The sequence below is a fragment of the Electrophorus electricus genome, chromosome 15, assembly GCF_041902795.1.
Source record: "Electrophorus electricus isolate QZ-2024a chromosome 15, ASM4190279v1, whole genome shotgun sequence".
In the NCBI taxonomy this organism is placed as follows: Eukaryota; Metazoa; Chordata; class Actinopteri; order Gymnotiformes; family Gymnotidae; genus Electrophorus; species Electrophorus electricus.
In genome coordinates this window covers 6,387,731-6,404,884 of record NC_137511.1, presented here as the reverse complement: position 1 = coordinate 6,404,884, position 17,154 = coordinate 6,387,731, and the positions used below count along the sequence as shown (strand labels likewise).

The window sequence follows — 17,154 nt, the reverse complement described above, 5'->3', positions numbered from 1 at the left end:
ACAAAAGCAAGAAAGACAAGTGCAGACATTTCCATGCAGCTGGAGGCTACTGTCTTGTTCTAGCCTGCATGACTCCTGCTGCTGTCCTGCCCTGCACACTAACAAACCTTTCCTATTGAACACACACACATACACACCACACACACACACACACACACACACACACACACACACACACACACATCCACACCCAAACGCACATTCTGATTCCTGATCTCTGCGTTCTCCTGCAGAGGTAGACATTTTCAGCAGTTGCTTTAAAATTGTATTTGAACTGGGTATCTCTGCAGGAGAAGAGATCTTCACCTTTGACCTAGAAAGTTTGGCAACCCTTGCAGCGGCACGAGCACTGGAACAGACTCCGCCTGCCACTGATGATTCAGCCCCACCCCTACGTCGAGTGCTCAACCTGCGCAGGAAGTGCAAATGGACGCCACGTCACGAACCGGTATCTGCCACTCCTCCTGCTGCTCTCGTGTGCTTCTGGAAATGGCCTTTTTACAAGCATGAGACATACAGATGAGACATATTGAATCATGTTTGTTGTCCACTCAATGTAAACTCGAATGCTATTGTATTTTAGTACAACCTGAGTTATCAGCAGCTCTGTGTGGTAAAGCGGTTCTAGGTAGATCAGCAGCACCTGAGGGCCAACTGACACTTATTGGGCTGTGTGGGCGGGGGCTTGCAGGTATGTCCCGTGAAGAGGGTCCTGGAAACGCTGGACAGGGAAGAACTGGCAATGCGGGTGCAGCTAGCTGAACTGCAGAGACGCTACAAGGAGAAACAGAAGGAACTGGCCAAGCTACAGAGAAAACACGACCACCAGTGAGTGAGCTGCAGACCACCCTCACATACACCCACACCCACACAAACTGTCATGCACACTAGAATGCTTGGCCTCCCGATCTGTGGCATGAAACTCACTCCTCAGGGTATGTTCCAAGCCCTTTTCTTTCCACTCAGACTGCAGTGAAGGCCACCCAGCAAGTGCAGTGTCATCTTTAAGCTGATGACCAGTGGGTTAAAACCCTTGTGTCAACTTAAGCCCCTTCCCCTGGACACGCTAGCAATCAAGACAGCTTAGTGTTCTCCTCCATGCAACATCATTAGTGTGAATTAGAGTGATTGACAAGCCATGCATGTGTGTGTGTGTGTGTGTGTGTGTGTGTGTGTCTGTGTGTGTGTGTGTGTATTCACAGGAAAGAAGAAACTTCAAGAAGCCCAGCCCGTCGAGGGCCTGGCAGACCACGGAAGCGGAAGCCCACTGCTGGACCCCCTGCCCCTACTGATACCCACAAAAGGGTCAAGTGAGTTACTGTTGTGTGTGTCACAAGCTGTGCACAAGAGAGATGGAAAGTGAATGAGTGAGTGAATGAGTGAGTGAGTGAAGTCACCCACTGAGTTCTCTTCACTTCAAAGTCAAATGTAAGTTCCATTTCCAAGTTGCTTTTAATCGTCTCTTTATTTTCCTGCTTTTGTATTCATGCTGTGGCTGTATGCGAAGCAGCAGCCAGTGGTAGTTCATATCTTCGCTTCTGGTTGAGGGGCTTCTCTGACAGTAATGGTACAAAACGTGCATATTCTCAGTCAGCATCCAACTGACCTCCACTGAGATGAGTGATAAGTAGCCCAGCACAGGCTTGATCCAATGAAGCTTGTGTGTGTGTGGGTGTGGGGGGGGGTGCATGTGTGTGCGTGTGGGTACGTGTGCAGAGCGCATGAATGTGTGTTCATGTGTGCGGAAGAGTATGACTTCACACTGTTGCCACGGTAAACACAGCTTGCTGCTGCAGTCTCTGCCTCTCATTGTGTGTAAGTAAATGTGGCTTGAAGACTGGTACCAGTTTAAATGAGACAGACTAAGTGCTTAATCAGTGCAAAGAGCTTGCCATTAATCATATTTACAACTTTCATTGATTATCTTCAAGTGTTATGACTCCTCCTAACCCCTGATATGCCAGCAATACCAATTTGATAAAACGAAGTGTCCAAATGCCTCCGTAAAGCCAGAGCAGGAAGTTATCACTGTGATGAATGTGCGTTCTCTCCTGAGATGCACCTCCATTTACACCAGGCCCCAGACATTTTGATAAACTTGGTCCGACTGGTTTACCCTACTTGATTAAGAAACCTCCTGTTTACAGGCTAGGCTGATTAGCAGTGCGCTAATGAGAAGCGAGAACTGAAGCTTAATTGCACGTGCCGTACTCACTTCACATTTATCTAAGCCATTAATAATTCCCCTGCCAAATAAAAACACTGACAACTTCCCGCCACTGGAATTTATCAGAGTCGTAAAGTCCGGTTTCGGGGTGCCTCGAGGGGAGAGGCAAGCACTGCACGGCTTATGGTTTATATGTGCTGTTTACGTATTTTTCATGTCAAACAAATTGAGTTGCTGTTGACTAATCTGAAGGTAAACGCTGGCCTTAGCATGTGAGCTGTGGACCATAGAAAGCGGGGCACTTTTATTGGCCGTAATGGGCCATAATGTTCTTCCACCATGAGATTCTCTGTTTCTCCTTTTCTCCTCACTCTCTCTTTCTCTCTCTCTCCTCCTGTATTGTGGAGTGCAGAGCTCCCTGGTGTCACACAGAGGGTATAAGAGGTCAGAGGTCATTTGAAAAGGTTAGGAGTGCTGACAGGCCGTCATGCCATTGCCAGAGAGCCGGACTCTGTGAGGAGCAGGACTGTTCGGTGACACAAACTGAACGGGCCGTGCCCTTTCACGTTGCACGCTGGGAGTATGCTGTTCCACACATATGCTTAGGTACCAAGGGCTCATGGGCAAAAGCCCAGCAGATTCTGGTTCCCCCGCATACTTTACGCTGTGCGGTGCAAGGTTGCCACTTTTATTTGCATTTCTTTACAAGTGCCTGTTACATGTTGTGAAAACTTGGATTATAAAACTGTCAGCTATGCATGTGTTTGAGTGTGTGTGATAGTATGTTTGTGTTTCTGGATAAAAAAACATTGCTGATACACACTGCTACCAGTACACGTGTTTTTTTCTCTCTCTCTTTCTCTCTCTCTCTCTCTCTCTCTCTCTCTCTCTCTCTCTCTAATCAATCCCTTGCTCTGAATAGCATTACTGTGTAATCCTGACCTCTCTTAGGAGAAGGGCCTTTGTAATTAGGGGGCTGTGAATTCTCCGGCAGTGTGTCTCAGACACCCACCCCCTCTATACACGCACACATAAATACACACAAGTTCCCTGCTCCCACTGGCTTGGCTGCTAACAGCAGGAATGTGACACAGGGTTGACACAAGGTCCAGTGGGGTCATAGAGGGTCAGGAGGTCAGCAGGTCGCCGCCAGGCGGCGACAGGCGGAGCAGGGGGAGGGTCGTTTCTGTCAGCTCTGCTCACACACTGGGCCTTAATAGGCAGCCCCACCCTGGCCCTTACCAAGCCCAAACAGTCATCTAGCAAAGCTCACTCCAGAGCTAGTGTCAGGTTACGCATGAGTTTCCACGGTGACCTGCTCTCTCGTAGCAATGGGGGGAGGGTCAGTCACTTGGCGCTATATTCAAATGCGAAGGATGTGGAATACAGATGCACTTTGTGTGGAAAAGAATACTTCCCTTGCATGGAGCAAAGCTCTGTTCTTTTTTCCTTAAGATAAGAAAAGGCCTCTTTCTGGCCCATAATGCCCACTGCATGAGTAAGCGAAGCTGGAGGGCAACATGGCTATCCTAACAGAGAGAGAGAGCGAGAGAGAGCGAGCGAACGAGCGAGCGCAACCAAAAGAGTATGAGAGAGAGAGAGTTAGCATGTGTTGTAGCCCATCCTTGGTTGCAGAGTTTTTTGCATCTGTTATGATTCAGTCCTCCTTAGCTCTACTTCCTTGGCTTTGTTTTAATGTTTTTGAGGAGTGTCGGGCGTAAAGTTATTGGGGGTTACTGGGGTTGTGGGGTGCTTGGGTTGGGTATCAAGGCTAGATGGTTGCATCTATGCTGAGGGCGGTGGCAGGTCGATAGAGGTTAGTGTCTATCGATCCAGCCCTGCAGCTCAGGGCAGCCAACAGACTCCCATAGGACTGCCCCCCCCCCCCCCCCCCATATTGCTCTCTCTGTCTCGTTATCTCTCCTCACCATCTCTCTCTATTACTCTTCTCTCGTTTCCATTCTAGTTTTTGCTGAAACTCTTTCGTTCATGTCTCTGTTCTCCACTTTCTGTGCCTTTTCTGCTTTTTGTACATGACAGTGTGGGAAAAGAACTGTGTTTCGTGTCTGTCAGACAGAGAGCTGATGCTTGGGTTTGAGTGTCTGTGAGCGCGTGTGTGTGTGTGTGTGTCTTTGTGTGTGTACAAGCTGTTTTTAAATTAACAGTGAAAAAATTGGAAATGATATATTACAGTGTTAATTCTTCATTTCCTAATTTTAAGCCAAAGTGTAGTTTAGAAATAGTGTCAGCTATCATTACAATTATTTTTCACTGCAATCATTTGCCTCTGTCAACACATGCACTGTCTAAATTCTACAGAAAGAAGTTTGTTGTGTGCAAAAGAAAGCTTCCCTACTGAGCTTTTTGGATTGTGTTCCATGGTCTACCTCCCCTTTCCCCCACCCATCCACCCATCTGTCCTGGCTGTGGATCTCTCTCTGCAGGCAGCCCCCACCCTCCTATCAACCCCCGTTCTGGGGCCTGGCGGAGGTTCTCTGTAACGGGGCCACTGCATGGGGGGTTCCGGGTGCCAAGGACACTGATGCCTTCTGACAGCCCCGGCCAGAGTAAAGGGCAGGCAGCCAGCGCTGAGGCAGCTGAGCGGAAGAAAGAGGCGCGACATAGCCGACGCTGTGCTCTGTGGGCTTCTGCGCGCGGCCGACAGCGAGCTAGCACTGCCTAGGCCTCGCATTCACACTGAGGGGGGCCTGTGTGCATCTGTGGATCTTCATGCATGCACACACTTCCTGTTTTCAAAGTCCCCTGAGGTCTTGTATAGCACCCAGCCAACGCTGTGTTCCCAATGCCTCTTCCTGCCCTTACACATAGCCCAAAATCTTCCACTGTTAGGCTGCTGAGTGGAGTGTTTAAGAGAACATTTCATGTTCCCTGGGGTAGAAGACAGATAGGCCTCTCACATGGGGCGCTTCCACAGTTTGTCTGCTTTGTCACCATGCGAGCCGTCACTGAGACACGGGGGCACGGCATTCACCAACCACACGCCACTATAGCCTCTGACACTTGGCTGCCAATCATTCCAGCATGACTGACAGGTAGGGTGACAGGTGCCCCGCCCCTCTGAGCAGTGACTAAGGCGAGCCTGTGGCGGCTTTGAAGTGGCTGTCTGCAGCTCGGGGGGGGAAAACGCTGACACTCACACACAGCAAAACAAGAGCACAGCCATGGGCCGCATGGCATGTATATAAGCTCAGCCCAATTTCACTTTAATAGGTCTGCTTGATGGCTGGCAGACACACACACACACACAAATTCACTCTCAGTAGCCCTCCTGAAGGCCACTGAATTGTGCTTCTTTGTATGGGAAGAGATGCATTGATATGGTAATAAGAGAGAGAGGCTTGTATTAATGTAATGCTGGAATCCACAGCCTTAAAACCATTGGTGCTAAATGGAAAAGAGTGAGAAGAAAATAGGCAAAGAGAAAAACAAGAGGGGGAAAGAACAAACAAAATGATGAGTGGGAGGTGCCTTAACCAGCACTTCGCTCAGATATTTCACAGTTTGCCGTCAGATCCCTGTTTTCCAAGCATGCGGTAAGGAAAGGGGCCTCTGCCCTTCCATTCTTCAAAGGCAGTAGAGAGGGTTATTAGAACGCTACCAAGAGGGAAGGCAAGCCCTCCACTCCCCTCTGATCTCTCCTTTTCATCCCTCTCTCGGCACTCCTCATGAATTCTCTCTGTTGTGATGGACAGGTCATCAGGGGTGGGGCCAGGCCTCCTGGCTGCGCATGAAGAGTTGCCTGGAGGCGGGGACAAGCATAGGAAGAGGAAAAAGATGACCAGTGGCACCTACCACCAGCTCAGCGGCACCCAGGTGGGGTTCACCGATGTTCGCTACAGAGCCAGTGGCTCTCGTGAACACTCACAGTCTTGTCAGTGATTTTGAATGGGAAAAGTACATGGCTATGACGTCATATATATATATATATGAATATATAAACACATTATGAGGATTAATGAGAGGAGGTTCCCTCATAAGTAGCTCCGACAGACATATTTTGCATTTGGCTCCCAAATTTCAGTTCTTGTCTCTCTCCCCAACCCTTTTCTTCTTCTTCTTCTTTTCTTGTTTTTGAAATGAAGGCTCCCTGTCGGCAGAGAGGCAGGCCAAGACTGCTGAGCTCCAAGATGGCTCAGCTTAAGCAGAAGGCCAAAGCCAAGCGTGGTTCCAGGCTGGAGAGCATGCTCCATCGCAGAGAGGGGCCTGCTTCTGCCGCCTCCGCAGAGCACGTCCACAGCAGCAAGACTGGGGCCCACAGTGACACAGGTATACTCCCAGCATTCTGCCCCAAACCGTCTGCCCAAAGGCACCCTGCTATTGTCCCAGCTGAAAACAAAACCATTAAAAAAAATGTACACAAAAGTGACATGTTACTATAAGGGGTTTTAATTATCATGTTGTCATCCTTTTAAAGAACTGAGTGGCACTGCTGGATACACTTTCTACTGATATGATTGGTCTTTCAAAACAATCGTTGCTCAAATCAAAATGTCGGCGTTATTCCATCAAATAACGTTCAAATAATGCTCTATCAAATGTTCTCCCATTGAAGGGGTTTAGGAGGGTCTTTAACTGTAACTGATAGGCTAGTCAGGGTTTGTCAAGAGCTTTTCCACTGTCCTGCCTGACAGGGAGCAGCGAGACAGGAGCCCGTCACAGTTTAGATGGACGGAGGATAGTGATGCGGAGAGGACAGAGGGCAAAGGTCAGCCTGGGCCATGCCTCCTCTCACCTGCAGACACGAGCACAGCATCTGCTGTCCAGCTCGGCCTTGGCCGGCAGCAAGCAGGAGGACAGGGGGAAGGACATGTCTCCCTTGGACAGCGAGGTGTCTGAGCCGGGTGAGTTATGGCCCGTCTGCAGATGGAATGAGATGTATCCTACCATGTCGACCAGCAGACCCCGCGACATGCCCACTCGTCTGTCACACCGTTAAAAATATTAACGGCTTCTCCGCAGGCATGTCTCCCTAAAACCTGAGCTGCAACATGAGATGACATCGTGCCGCTTTTAGAATGTCACACCCAGAGGAAAAAACGAGACAGACAAAACCTCCAACCTGCTCCACTGCTCCACATATTTGAATCAGCACTTAGGAGAAATAATGAGTGCATGAGTGAACAAAGTGAGAATGAAGCCAAAGCAATCATGAATGTTAATGTGAGCTAAGCCTGCGGTTTAGCCAAACTTTATTGTGGGCGCTCTGTTAATTACCCTGTAAGTTATCCTTTTCACATTTCACAGGCATGTGAGAGTGTTGAGAGTGGCCCATAAGTGACAAGTGTGTTGGCACTGTGTTGACACTCGACACTGTTGCCACTGTGCCATCTCTTCTCTATCAGAGTCAAGTTGTCTACAGTGGGTAACTGCCAAGAGAGATCTGTGACTCTTGAGCGTGGGGACCTAAGTGTTTGTGAGGGTGTGTAGGTGATCGCAGAGATAGGCAGGAAGTTGCAGGTGGTCAGCAAGAGCTTCATGGTCAAACCTGCCATTGACATGGCCTCAGTGAGCACCACAGTTCTTCTAAATGTTGACAACTGCTCCCATAATATGAACTTTGCTAAGTATTGAACAAATTGTACAGTGAGAAGAGTTATCACAGTACTGTTACAGTAATTGCCTCTGATGCCCTCAGAGTATTGAAGCCCAGTCAGGTTGTCAATCTGTTAAATCGATCCTCCATCCCACAGAGGAGGAAGACGATGGCATCTATGACAGCGAAGACGTACCAGAGGACATCAGGAATCTGTCTTCTAAAGAGCAGCTGTCTGGTCCCCCCTCCTCCACTGCTGAGCTGGAGGCCACTCAGAAAGCCAAGACCAAGAAGGAGATACTTGGACATGGTGAGTAGTACACACTCTCAGACCAAAGCAAGTGAAATGCTAAGACCAAACCATAACTCTACTCCCTCTTTAGACTCCGTGAATATGGCACTTGTCAAGGGAGATGTGAAAGACAGGAAAAAGGCTGCCTGTAAGCCAAAGGTGGTCAGTGCACACAGGACTCATCACCAGGCAGAGAAAACACCAAGTGGTCTCAGGTGGAGAGGAGGCTCACGAGACAACACAAGCTTTGGCCTTAATAGTGTACTTAAATCCATGCCCAATCCACTGGAAAAGACTACTAGGAAAGGTGCCATCATCCTTGGAAAGGTCAGTAGAATGTTATTCTCATATTCACAGGGTTTTTCTAATCAGAACTGAAGCCACATAACTTTCTATTCAACCAGTGTTGGTTCATTTCTTATGCTCATTTCAGAGGAGAAGCTGTTGGCTCAACGCTGTGCCGTCTCAAAACACCAGTGTTAAAAACAAACAGGTGAGATCCTCTGACTACCCATATATTTTAGTCCCATTATCATCAGACTTAGAAGAGATGCTGGCCTACAGCAAAAGACCAGACAGAAATCGTCATTGGCCAGTTACCATGATGGCCTGGGTCTCACTGACTTGTGGCACCCATAAAAAACCTCATCGTACAGAGAGGGTTTATGCAACCTCACATTGGAGTGAACCATCACAGGCTCTCATAAATCTGCCCACAATAAAGATAACACAGGATCCACCTGCTAATTCACCGGCTGAATCATGCATTGTCGAAATAAAACAGTCAATAGGTTTGAAAAGATTTACACTAGAGGCGTCAAGGCTGTCGCCCTCAGCCTCTATGAGGTCACTATCAAGGTTCTGCAAGAGGACTGTGACTGCCTAATCACAGGGCTCGTTGTGGGCGAACCGTGGCTCGGTAGGGGTCCTGAACCCCCTGAGAAAATGGATAAAGAACGAAGTCATAAGCCTGCACATACAGCATTCATAACCTGTGCCTTGCCTTAGAGACTCAGTAGTAAAATAGAAAAGTAGACGTCTTCTGCAGTGGTGAAGCCATCACTATAATTTATAGTGTCACTATAATATATGGTGCACTCTTGAGCAATGCTACGAGCCAAAACTATACACAAGAATAAACCTGCTCAGGGTGTCTGGAATGGAGCAATAACAGAGTTGTGTATGAATAAGTATGAAATTGAAATGAAAAGTCACAAATTGTAGCCTGTAGCAGAATTAAAGGTGTGTGAATGTGAATGGTTGAATGGGAGTGCATGCATGCCTGCACATGTCCTTGTATGAACGTGTGGAGTGGGATCGAGGAGGCCCACTCTGGGGCTGGCTCATACTCCGGTTTGCTCCTGCGTCAGCAGGCCAAAGGGCGAGCCGTGAGCCGCCTGCTGCAGAGCTTTGCGGCAGATGAGGGATTCCGCATAGATGACGACAGCAGCTTCTCCGAAGGAGAGGAAGAGGAAGAGGAGGAGGAAGAGGAAGATCAGCAGAACAGGAATCCAGTGGCAGGTGAGCATGCTCAAATACATCTTAAGTCTGATCTTGAATACATTCAAATGGACTTTGATCCCAAATGAGACACACATACTGAATGAAATCATTTTGGATAGGTTTTCACTTTAATTGAACAGATCAACATATTTCTAAGGTTTCATGTATTAGAGGCACATACAAAAAAAAAAATACACAATCAAAAGGAAATACAGTGGTTATTGCGGCATTCCTCACACTACATTATCACATTAAGTGGTTTGAGTCTTAAGGGTTTATTCTTCTGTGCTGTGTCCAGCCCTGCCTAACTGTGTCCTGACCAGAGAGGCTCTGCGGGATGGGCTAAAAGTGCTGATCTCAAAGGAGGATGAGCTGCTGTATGCTGCCTATGTGCGCACCCTGGACCTGCCTGACATGTAAGGCTCTTTGCTCTACAGCAAATACACACTGGAAAAACAACAGAAAAGCAGTGCGAAAAGGAAATCGAAAACTGTAATTACTCTTACTGTCGTTTCCTTCCTCTGATTCTCTGTACTGCAGTTACAGCATTGTGATTGAAGGAGAGAGGGGAAACAGACCAAGGATCTACTCTTTGGAGCAGCTGCTTCAGGAAGCAGTGAGGCTCTTATAAAGCATTCTCTAGAGGACCTGTGCTGTCCCGCTGTCCCGAACCCTGCGACATGGGCTGTCCTTCTCATACACAGCACACGGCCCTGAGCCGCGGGTGACCTCTGAGGCAACCTCATGCTCACAGACCCACGTGCTTACCTTGCCTCTTCTAAAGCAGCTTGAAGCAGAACATATGTGTGTGTGTGTGTGTGTGTGTGTGTGTGTGTGTGTGTGTGTGTGTGTGTGTGTGTGTGTATGTATGTGCATGTGTGCATGCGCACATATGCTAAGACATTTACTTGGCTGCTAACTGTTTAAATTGTCATGATTGGTCTATGTGGGGCTCAAATCTGACTTAAGACGTGCAGTGCATTTTACATATGTGCATTTTATTGCTAATTTTTTATCTCATTGAGCACAAATTCATCAACAGAGAAACATTCCAACATCTGGTTATAATAGAAAAGGAGGTGTGTGTGTGTGTGTGTGTGTGTGTGTGTGTGTGTGTGTGTGTGTGTGTGTGTGTGTGTGTGTGTGTGTGTGTGTTCCCTTGTAAAGAGTCCCAGTATTCTGCTAGGAGAGGCCAGTTCAACACACACTTGAGTGTGTTGCGATGTTGCTCCAGGTTAGAACTTTACTCTTAATTCAGACCAGCAGTTCACTGTAACCAGCATCCATTACTGCAAATGACTGTTCCTGGTTAGGTCTGCTGTACCCCTCAGGTGAATTTACAGTGAAGTTTACTTTATTGTTTTATTATTTATCTATTTATTTATGAACATATTTGAGGCTGAACTGTGGGTTACAGTTACATGCATAGTTTATCTAAGCCGATGGGGAGAGAGGGGCTGATTATATGCTGTAAACCAACAAGCGCCTTGTTGGCACGCATTCATTTGAATGCATTATACGTGTTGCATCTTTCAGTCATCTCTCTGTCTCTGTTTCATGATGGGGGAAAAAAGAGACTGTCTCTCTGCCTGAGCAAGCTTTTGACATGAGGGACTGCCTATCAGCAGCCCAGCTCCGCAGCTCCCTGCTTGTCTCGGTGACACATTAGAGAGATAGAATTGGATTATGAAGCGCAATACTCAAATTCAGCACTATGCACAGTGAAATATCTAAAGATATCACTTCATGATACAATCCTCATACCACTACACTACATGGCTATTAAAAAAAAACAACAATTCCCTGTGTAGGTGAGGGCTGTCTGTTTTTGTCGCTGTGTGTTATGTATGTGTGTATTTATTGTAGAGATACACAGAGAGCAAGTGGTATTTGCATGGTGAGTGCTTTGATGCATTCTTTACCAATCTTCCCCTGCAGCTCAGCCTGCCTGGGAGCCTGGCATTGTTCTCACCAGCAACCTGATCAGTCTGGTTTGCCTGTATGTGTGTGTGTGTGTGTGTGTGTGTGTGTGTGTGTGTGTGTGTGTGTGTGTGTGTGTGAGTGTGTCTGTGTTTGTGTATTTCAGTCAGTGCATCAGCATTGTTGGCAGTTGTTTGTAATTAAAGAGGGACGACAGTGAGACTTACACATCTAAACACACTCAAAATTATTTATTTAATTAACTCCTTCAGACTATACCTTTGACGTTGTCAATTTCCCCTTCTGGGTTCTCACCTGAGAAATAACTATCAGAAAAAAATCAAGCGAATGCACTAGTGAAAACAAATATAAATCACTAAAACCAGCCCTTCAGTCACTAGTTAGCTGCTAGCAAATAAACATTAGTCCCCATATTCACTGATATCTCTTCATTCCCTTGATGCCCTTCAGTTTCTTATCACCCATTTGCCTCCAACACTGCTACCTGCAGATCTGGGCCAAGGGCTAAATCCCCTGCCTGCCTGCTCTGTCAAAGGGCCCTCACCAGAGAAACCCAGTTTGAGCCATGCCTGAGAGAGCTCTCAGTGCACCCTCTGTGCTAGAACAGGCTGTATAGTAGGAGGGAAGCTGGCAGCTTCACAATAAAGTAATCGATTTAGCCTCTTTTCCCCCCATCTTTTATTTCATTGTTCCCAAGCAGACGCCTATTCACTGATGCCGATTTCCTGTCTTTTGATACTGAGTTCAGACTGAAAAAGTGTCCAGTGGAACAAAATCACAAAACAAGCTCTTGGGAGGTAGGGTTGCCCATGGGTGGCCTCAAAAGGGCGGGTGAACTATAGTCTGTGTGAGCTTGTGTGTTGGATTTCTGTGTCATGGTATAAAGTCAACTGTTTGGTTTTTGTTTGCATCCTTTCAGCCTCTTATCAGCCTGTCTTTAACCCACCCTTCACTCACTGACGGAGTTTTAACATTGCAGTCACCTTCAATGAGGTTTTGTATGAGCCGTGTTGTTGCATCTTTGTGTCAGGTTTTGGATGTGCGACTGGAGACAGTGGAAGGTCTTACTGATGGAACAAGAGTGTGTGCATACTGGAGTGAACGCTCGCGGTGTCTATATCCTGGCTATGTGCACAGAGGTAAATAAAAATCATGTAAATGTAAAAAAATGTAACTGTAAATCACCCATAAACACACACGCATACACACATTTCCCAGACTTTATTTTCTGCTGTCTCTGATGCTCTTAGCCTCTGAGTGGAAAATGGCTGATATCTTGCACAGGTGGTCCTGGGGAGGAGCAGAAGGAAGGTTCCGTCATGGTGGAGTTTGATGATGGAGATCGGGGTTGGATTTCCCTGCCCAACATTCGCCTTCTTCCACCTGGTTATCAAATATACTGTACGTCTGCGATTCCTGATTCTCTGACTTCATTGTGCAAATGAGAATAACCGAATTTATGTTGATCATCAGGAAGACTCTTTGGATGAACATATGTCATGAGACATGTTGTGTAATCTACGGACTGCAGGTGCAGAGCCATCGCCAGCCCTCCTGGCCTCTCCAACTCGCCGGAGGCAGAAGAGTTCCACTCAGCAGAAGAGCACTCAACACACGGATGTGTCTTTAGAGTGGCATGGCAACACAGACCCAGGGAACACTATCATTAAAGCGAAGCCAGGTAGGTGACCACAAGTTGACTTCTGGCACTCAGAGTACTACAGTACTGAGGTTCTTGCAGTCTGAGATAATCCACAACTAGAATTTGGAGTTTTAACAGCCAGTAATTGTCTAAATCATTGTTATTAATCTTTCTGTAAAGATAATGATAATGGTACTTTGCCTGTGTTTTTCACATAGTCACTGTTTACAAAACCTGAATCACTTGATGTGTGGTTAACAAGAGGAACTAGGTGTGACCTACTGAGCAAATAACTATGTGAATAGGATGGAGGAAGTGCCTGAAGGCTAGGTTATAACTCAAACTGTAGAGTTCATAGAAATGCCTTAGGGCTAACTGAAGGGTGAAATCTGCCATTCCAGCTACTTGTACTCAGCAGATTGTATCTGAGAAAGCACAACAATAGAATGGAATCAAATTTACCTTGGTTTAAAGTTCTCAGACATATTGATTTCAAATAGTTCCATTAGGTCTCTGTAGAAGAACTTTGTGAATTGAATGTAACAAATGCAAATAGGGTATAGCATGGTTAAGGAGGGGGGTTTTCATATGTTTGTTGTTCATTTGCTTTTCTTTTCTGTCTTTTACAGGTAGACCCAAATCAGACCCAAAGAGCTGTGTGTCTGAGAATGTTACTGGGAGTACCTACTCTTTGCTTACCTGGCCAGCTGTTGCCATGTCCAAAAAGAGACCTTCTCTGGATTTGTTCCATTTCAACGGGCTGTCCAGGAAAACTCTGAAAGAGAAGGAGACAGACATGTTTCCCTTGCTTGGATCCACAATGGCCACACCAGCTAAAGGAATCTTTAGCACTTCTTTTGAGGTTGATTCTTTTAGCAGCATTGCTAATGGTTATACATCCTTTGGTAACCAGCAACCATCATCTGGCTTACCACTTGGTCACAAGAGCATCCCAAATGTTAGGGGAAGAAGAACAGGAGATAGGAAAGAGTATCTGGTCAAATTGGACCATGAAGGAGTTACATCCCCAAAGACAAAGAATGGAAAAGCACTCATGCTTCTTGGAAATGCGGAATTTGATTCTAGAGTGGGGAGAATGGAAAAGGGCTCTGGGAACAAGGGCATGGGAGAACAGACCACTCAAATGGATTACTCTCAGCCAATGTTATTGGTAAAGGATACCAAGAGGAGTGGCAGCCACCTTCTTAAGGGTTCATCAGATGTGCGGAAGCACTCTCACGGTCTAGGGCTTGGCCAGTATGCAGACTATGGGTTGAACTGCCACAGTGATTGCCTCAGCTCCTACTCAGATATGGATGAAGATGAAGAGGAGGAAGAAGATGCTAGAAGAGCAGCAATGCGCAATACTGGACGCTTCCTCTCTCGCCTGGCCAACTCCTCATCCTCCTCAGGTTCATCAAGCTCATCAAGTTCAGGCTCGTTGTCCAGTTCTAGCATTTGCTCCTCAGACAATGACTCCTCCTACAGCTCAGATGAAGAAGAGGCATCTCAGCTTCTGTTGCAGGGTTGCCTCTCCTCTCGTCATGCAGTGCTCCAACAGCAGCAGCACCCTGAGCCGCTGTCTGCCCTGACACAGCATGCTTTTAGTGCCAAAACCATGGCAGTCACCAACCAAAAGGCCACGTCCAGCAATGGCACCAGCAAGCATCAAAGGAGGAAGGAGATTCCCAGCAGCTCCCTGACTACAGTGCAATCTAGATCCTCCAAGGTTTTTCCCAAAAAGCAAAAGATGTCCCCTTCGGACAGTCCACCTAATTCATCTTCATTCCTACCAGCTCATCAGCTGTGGAGGTGGTCTGGGAACCCCACTCAGGTAAGTCTCTTAATTGTAATACAGTTTACTTCTGTGATGCAGTGGAGTGCAGAGGCATTTCTGAGTTGAGGTATTTGTAAAATTAATGAAACTTTTCAATTATTTTTTTTTATAAGTATCCTGGGACAAAGGTATCTGCTAAATGCTATAACTGTAAATGCAGTAAAGGTAAGCCCTGTTGTATGTCTTTGTCACCAGAGACGAGGTCTTAAGGGAAAAGCAAGGAAACTCTTCTACAAAGCGATTGTCCGTGGTAAAGAAACAGTCAGAGTGGGCGACTGTGCAGTATTTTTGTCTTCTGGCCGACCCCACCTCCCCTACATTGGCCGCATTGAGAGCCTCTGGGAATCTTGGGCAAGCAATATGGTTGTAAAAGTGAAGTGGTTCTACCACCCCGAAGAGACTAAACTAGGCAAAAGACACCAGGATGGCAAGGTACAGTCCAAACTGCATTTTCTTCATGAGGTTAATTAATTTCTCCTCCTTTTTGAGGTTTATTCATTTTTTAATGAACTAATTCTTCTCAACTTTTGTACCAGTAATTTGATGTGTGTTTTACTTCCTCCTTTGCTCTTGTAGCATGCACTGTACCAGTCTTGCCACGAGGATGAGAATGATGTCCAGACCATCTCCCATAAGTGCCAGGTAGTCAGCCGTGCTGAATATGAGCGTCTCAGTCGCACAAGGAAACCTAACAGCAGCAGCCAGGACCTGTACTACCTGGCTGGAACATATGACCCCACTAGTGGCCAGCTGGTCACAGCTGAAGGTGTATCAATCATTTGCTAGCATTCTGTCATATGGATGTACTACTGAAGAATCTTGCCTCCTTGAAGGAGGGTCCTGAAAGGGCTGACAATCGATTTTTACTGTGCTTGGAATGGTCTCAGATCAAGCCCCATAATAAGACTCTAAACTAGCACTCGATGAAATGGGAGCTAGAGGTGCTGTTGCTTGTGGTGGCAGCACCTCACCCACCTCAACTCTTATAGTCAGTACTTGGTAGAGTGATAGAGTCTTTAATGGGTCACAACTCGGGGTGACACCCCCCCAAAGACTCAACAGCCAAGCAATGATGTTTTAGTTCTCAATGAATATGATGAGGCACTGGACGTAAGGAGGATATTTATGATGACCGTCTTGAGACAGATGTGAAACAGATTTATTCTTATGGAATCCCTGAACTGAGCTGTGTTAACAATACACTGGTCACCAGGATTTCTGTATCCCAGCTGGACCAAATCTGTGGCATGGTGTGTGTGTGTGTGTGTGTGTGTGTGTGTGTGTGTGTGTGTGTGTGTGTGTGTGTGTGTGTGTGTGTGTGTGTGTGTGTGTGAGAGAGAGAGAGAGAGAGAGAGAAATAGTAAGTTTGAGTGTGTGTGTTTACAGTGCTCAGCCACAGAAAGATGGAACTGGGTGTCCCCCTGGAGACTTGAGATCTTCATGGAACTTCAGTTTAAGAGTGCCCCTGTCTTAGTTGTACAGTCCACTCTAATGACGCCTTCTGGGCATCCAGGGATTTTCCAGGGATTTTTTTTATGCCCAGAAAACTAAACATGAAAATAATTTAAAGTTAAAATTTCTTAAAAGATTTTTTTCTTTAAATGTTTTTTTTTCTAATCAAGCCATACACTTCAGTACCTCTTGCTTACTGTATCTTCTTATTCAGGTGTATAGTTGTAAAATTGTTTTATTTGATGTGTGTAAATATATAAATATATATATATATAAATAAATAAATAGATAAATATATATATAAATATATATATAATATATATATATATATATATATATATATATATATATATATATATATATATATATATATATAAATAAAGGTATCAACTGTAAATATAATATAAATGAAGAGAGAACTCTATTCCTCTTTATTGCTTTTGTGTTATTTTTTTAACTAAAGAATTCTTAAGTTTGGTTGGGATTTTTTGCTTTATGAAGATGCGTGATCCAAGAGACACCATCCCTGCACTGTACATGACCGATTCTATGGGAACAAGGTCATGAGAAGTTGTACTGCAAAGGTGGGACTGAACAGTCCACTATGCTTTTGAGTGTCTAATGGAGAACAGGCTATCTGTGTCCACCTAATATTTTTCCACACTTATTTTTGCTTTTTATTTAGCCTTGTCTCAGAATCCATGTGTGTACTGCATTGTCTACTGTGTGGGGTGTGTGTAGAACAAAAGCCCATGTGGCTCCTGGT

General features: G+C 46.0%; 1 protein-coding gene across 9 annotated transcripts in view; it reads left to right on the top strand.

Annotated features, from left to right (window-relative positions):
• Positions 1-16,677, top strand: part of bahcc1b (BAH domain and coiled-coil containing 1b) — a 93,439-nt gene extending 76,762 nt beyond the window's left edge. For 7 of the 9 annotated variants that reach the window (XM_081697875.1, XM_081697873.1, XM_081697872.1 and 4 more), the window contains 18 exons: positions 291-448; positions 692-828; positions 1,203-1,310; positions 5,881-6,001; positions 6,271-6,454; positions 6,820-7,029; positions 7,879-8,031; positions 8,105-8,340; positions 8,447-8,506; positions 9,384-9,534; positions 9,815-9,932; positions 10,057-10,132; positions 12,488-12,596; positions 12,742-12,858; positions 12,989-13,142; positions 13,733-14,933; positions 15,132-15,368; positions 15,513-16,676. In XM_081697875.1, coding sequence (XP_081554001.1) covers positions 291-448; positions 692-828; positions 1,203-1,310; positions 5,881-6,001; positions 6,271-6,454; positions 6,820-7,029; positions 7,879-8,031; positions 8,105-8,340; positions 8,447-8,506; positions 9,384-9,534; positions 9,815-9,932; positions 10,057-10,132; positions 12,488-12,596; positions 12,742-12,858; positions 12,989-13,142; positions 13,733-14,933; positions 15,132-15,368; positions 15,513-15,722 — 3,740 coding nt within the window. In that variant the 3' untranslated portion in view covers positions 15,723-16,676. Of the gene's footprint in view, positions 1-290; positions 449-691; positions 829-1,202; positions 1,311-5,880; positions 6,002-6,270; positions 6,455-6,819; positions 7,030-7,878; positions 8,032-8,104; positions 8,341-8,446; positions 8,507-9,383; positions 9,535-9,814; positions 9,933-10,056; positions 10,133-12,487; positions 12,597-12,741; positions 12,859-12,988; positions 13,143-13,732; positions 14,934-15,131; positions 15,369-15,512 lie in introns of all 9 variants that reach the window. The other 2 variants (XM_081697876.1, XM_081697880.1) reach the window with 2 other exon arrangements.
• The last annotated feature ends 477 nt before the right edge of the window (positions 16,678-17,154 follow it).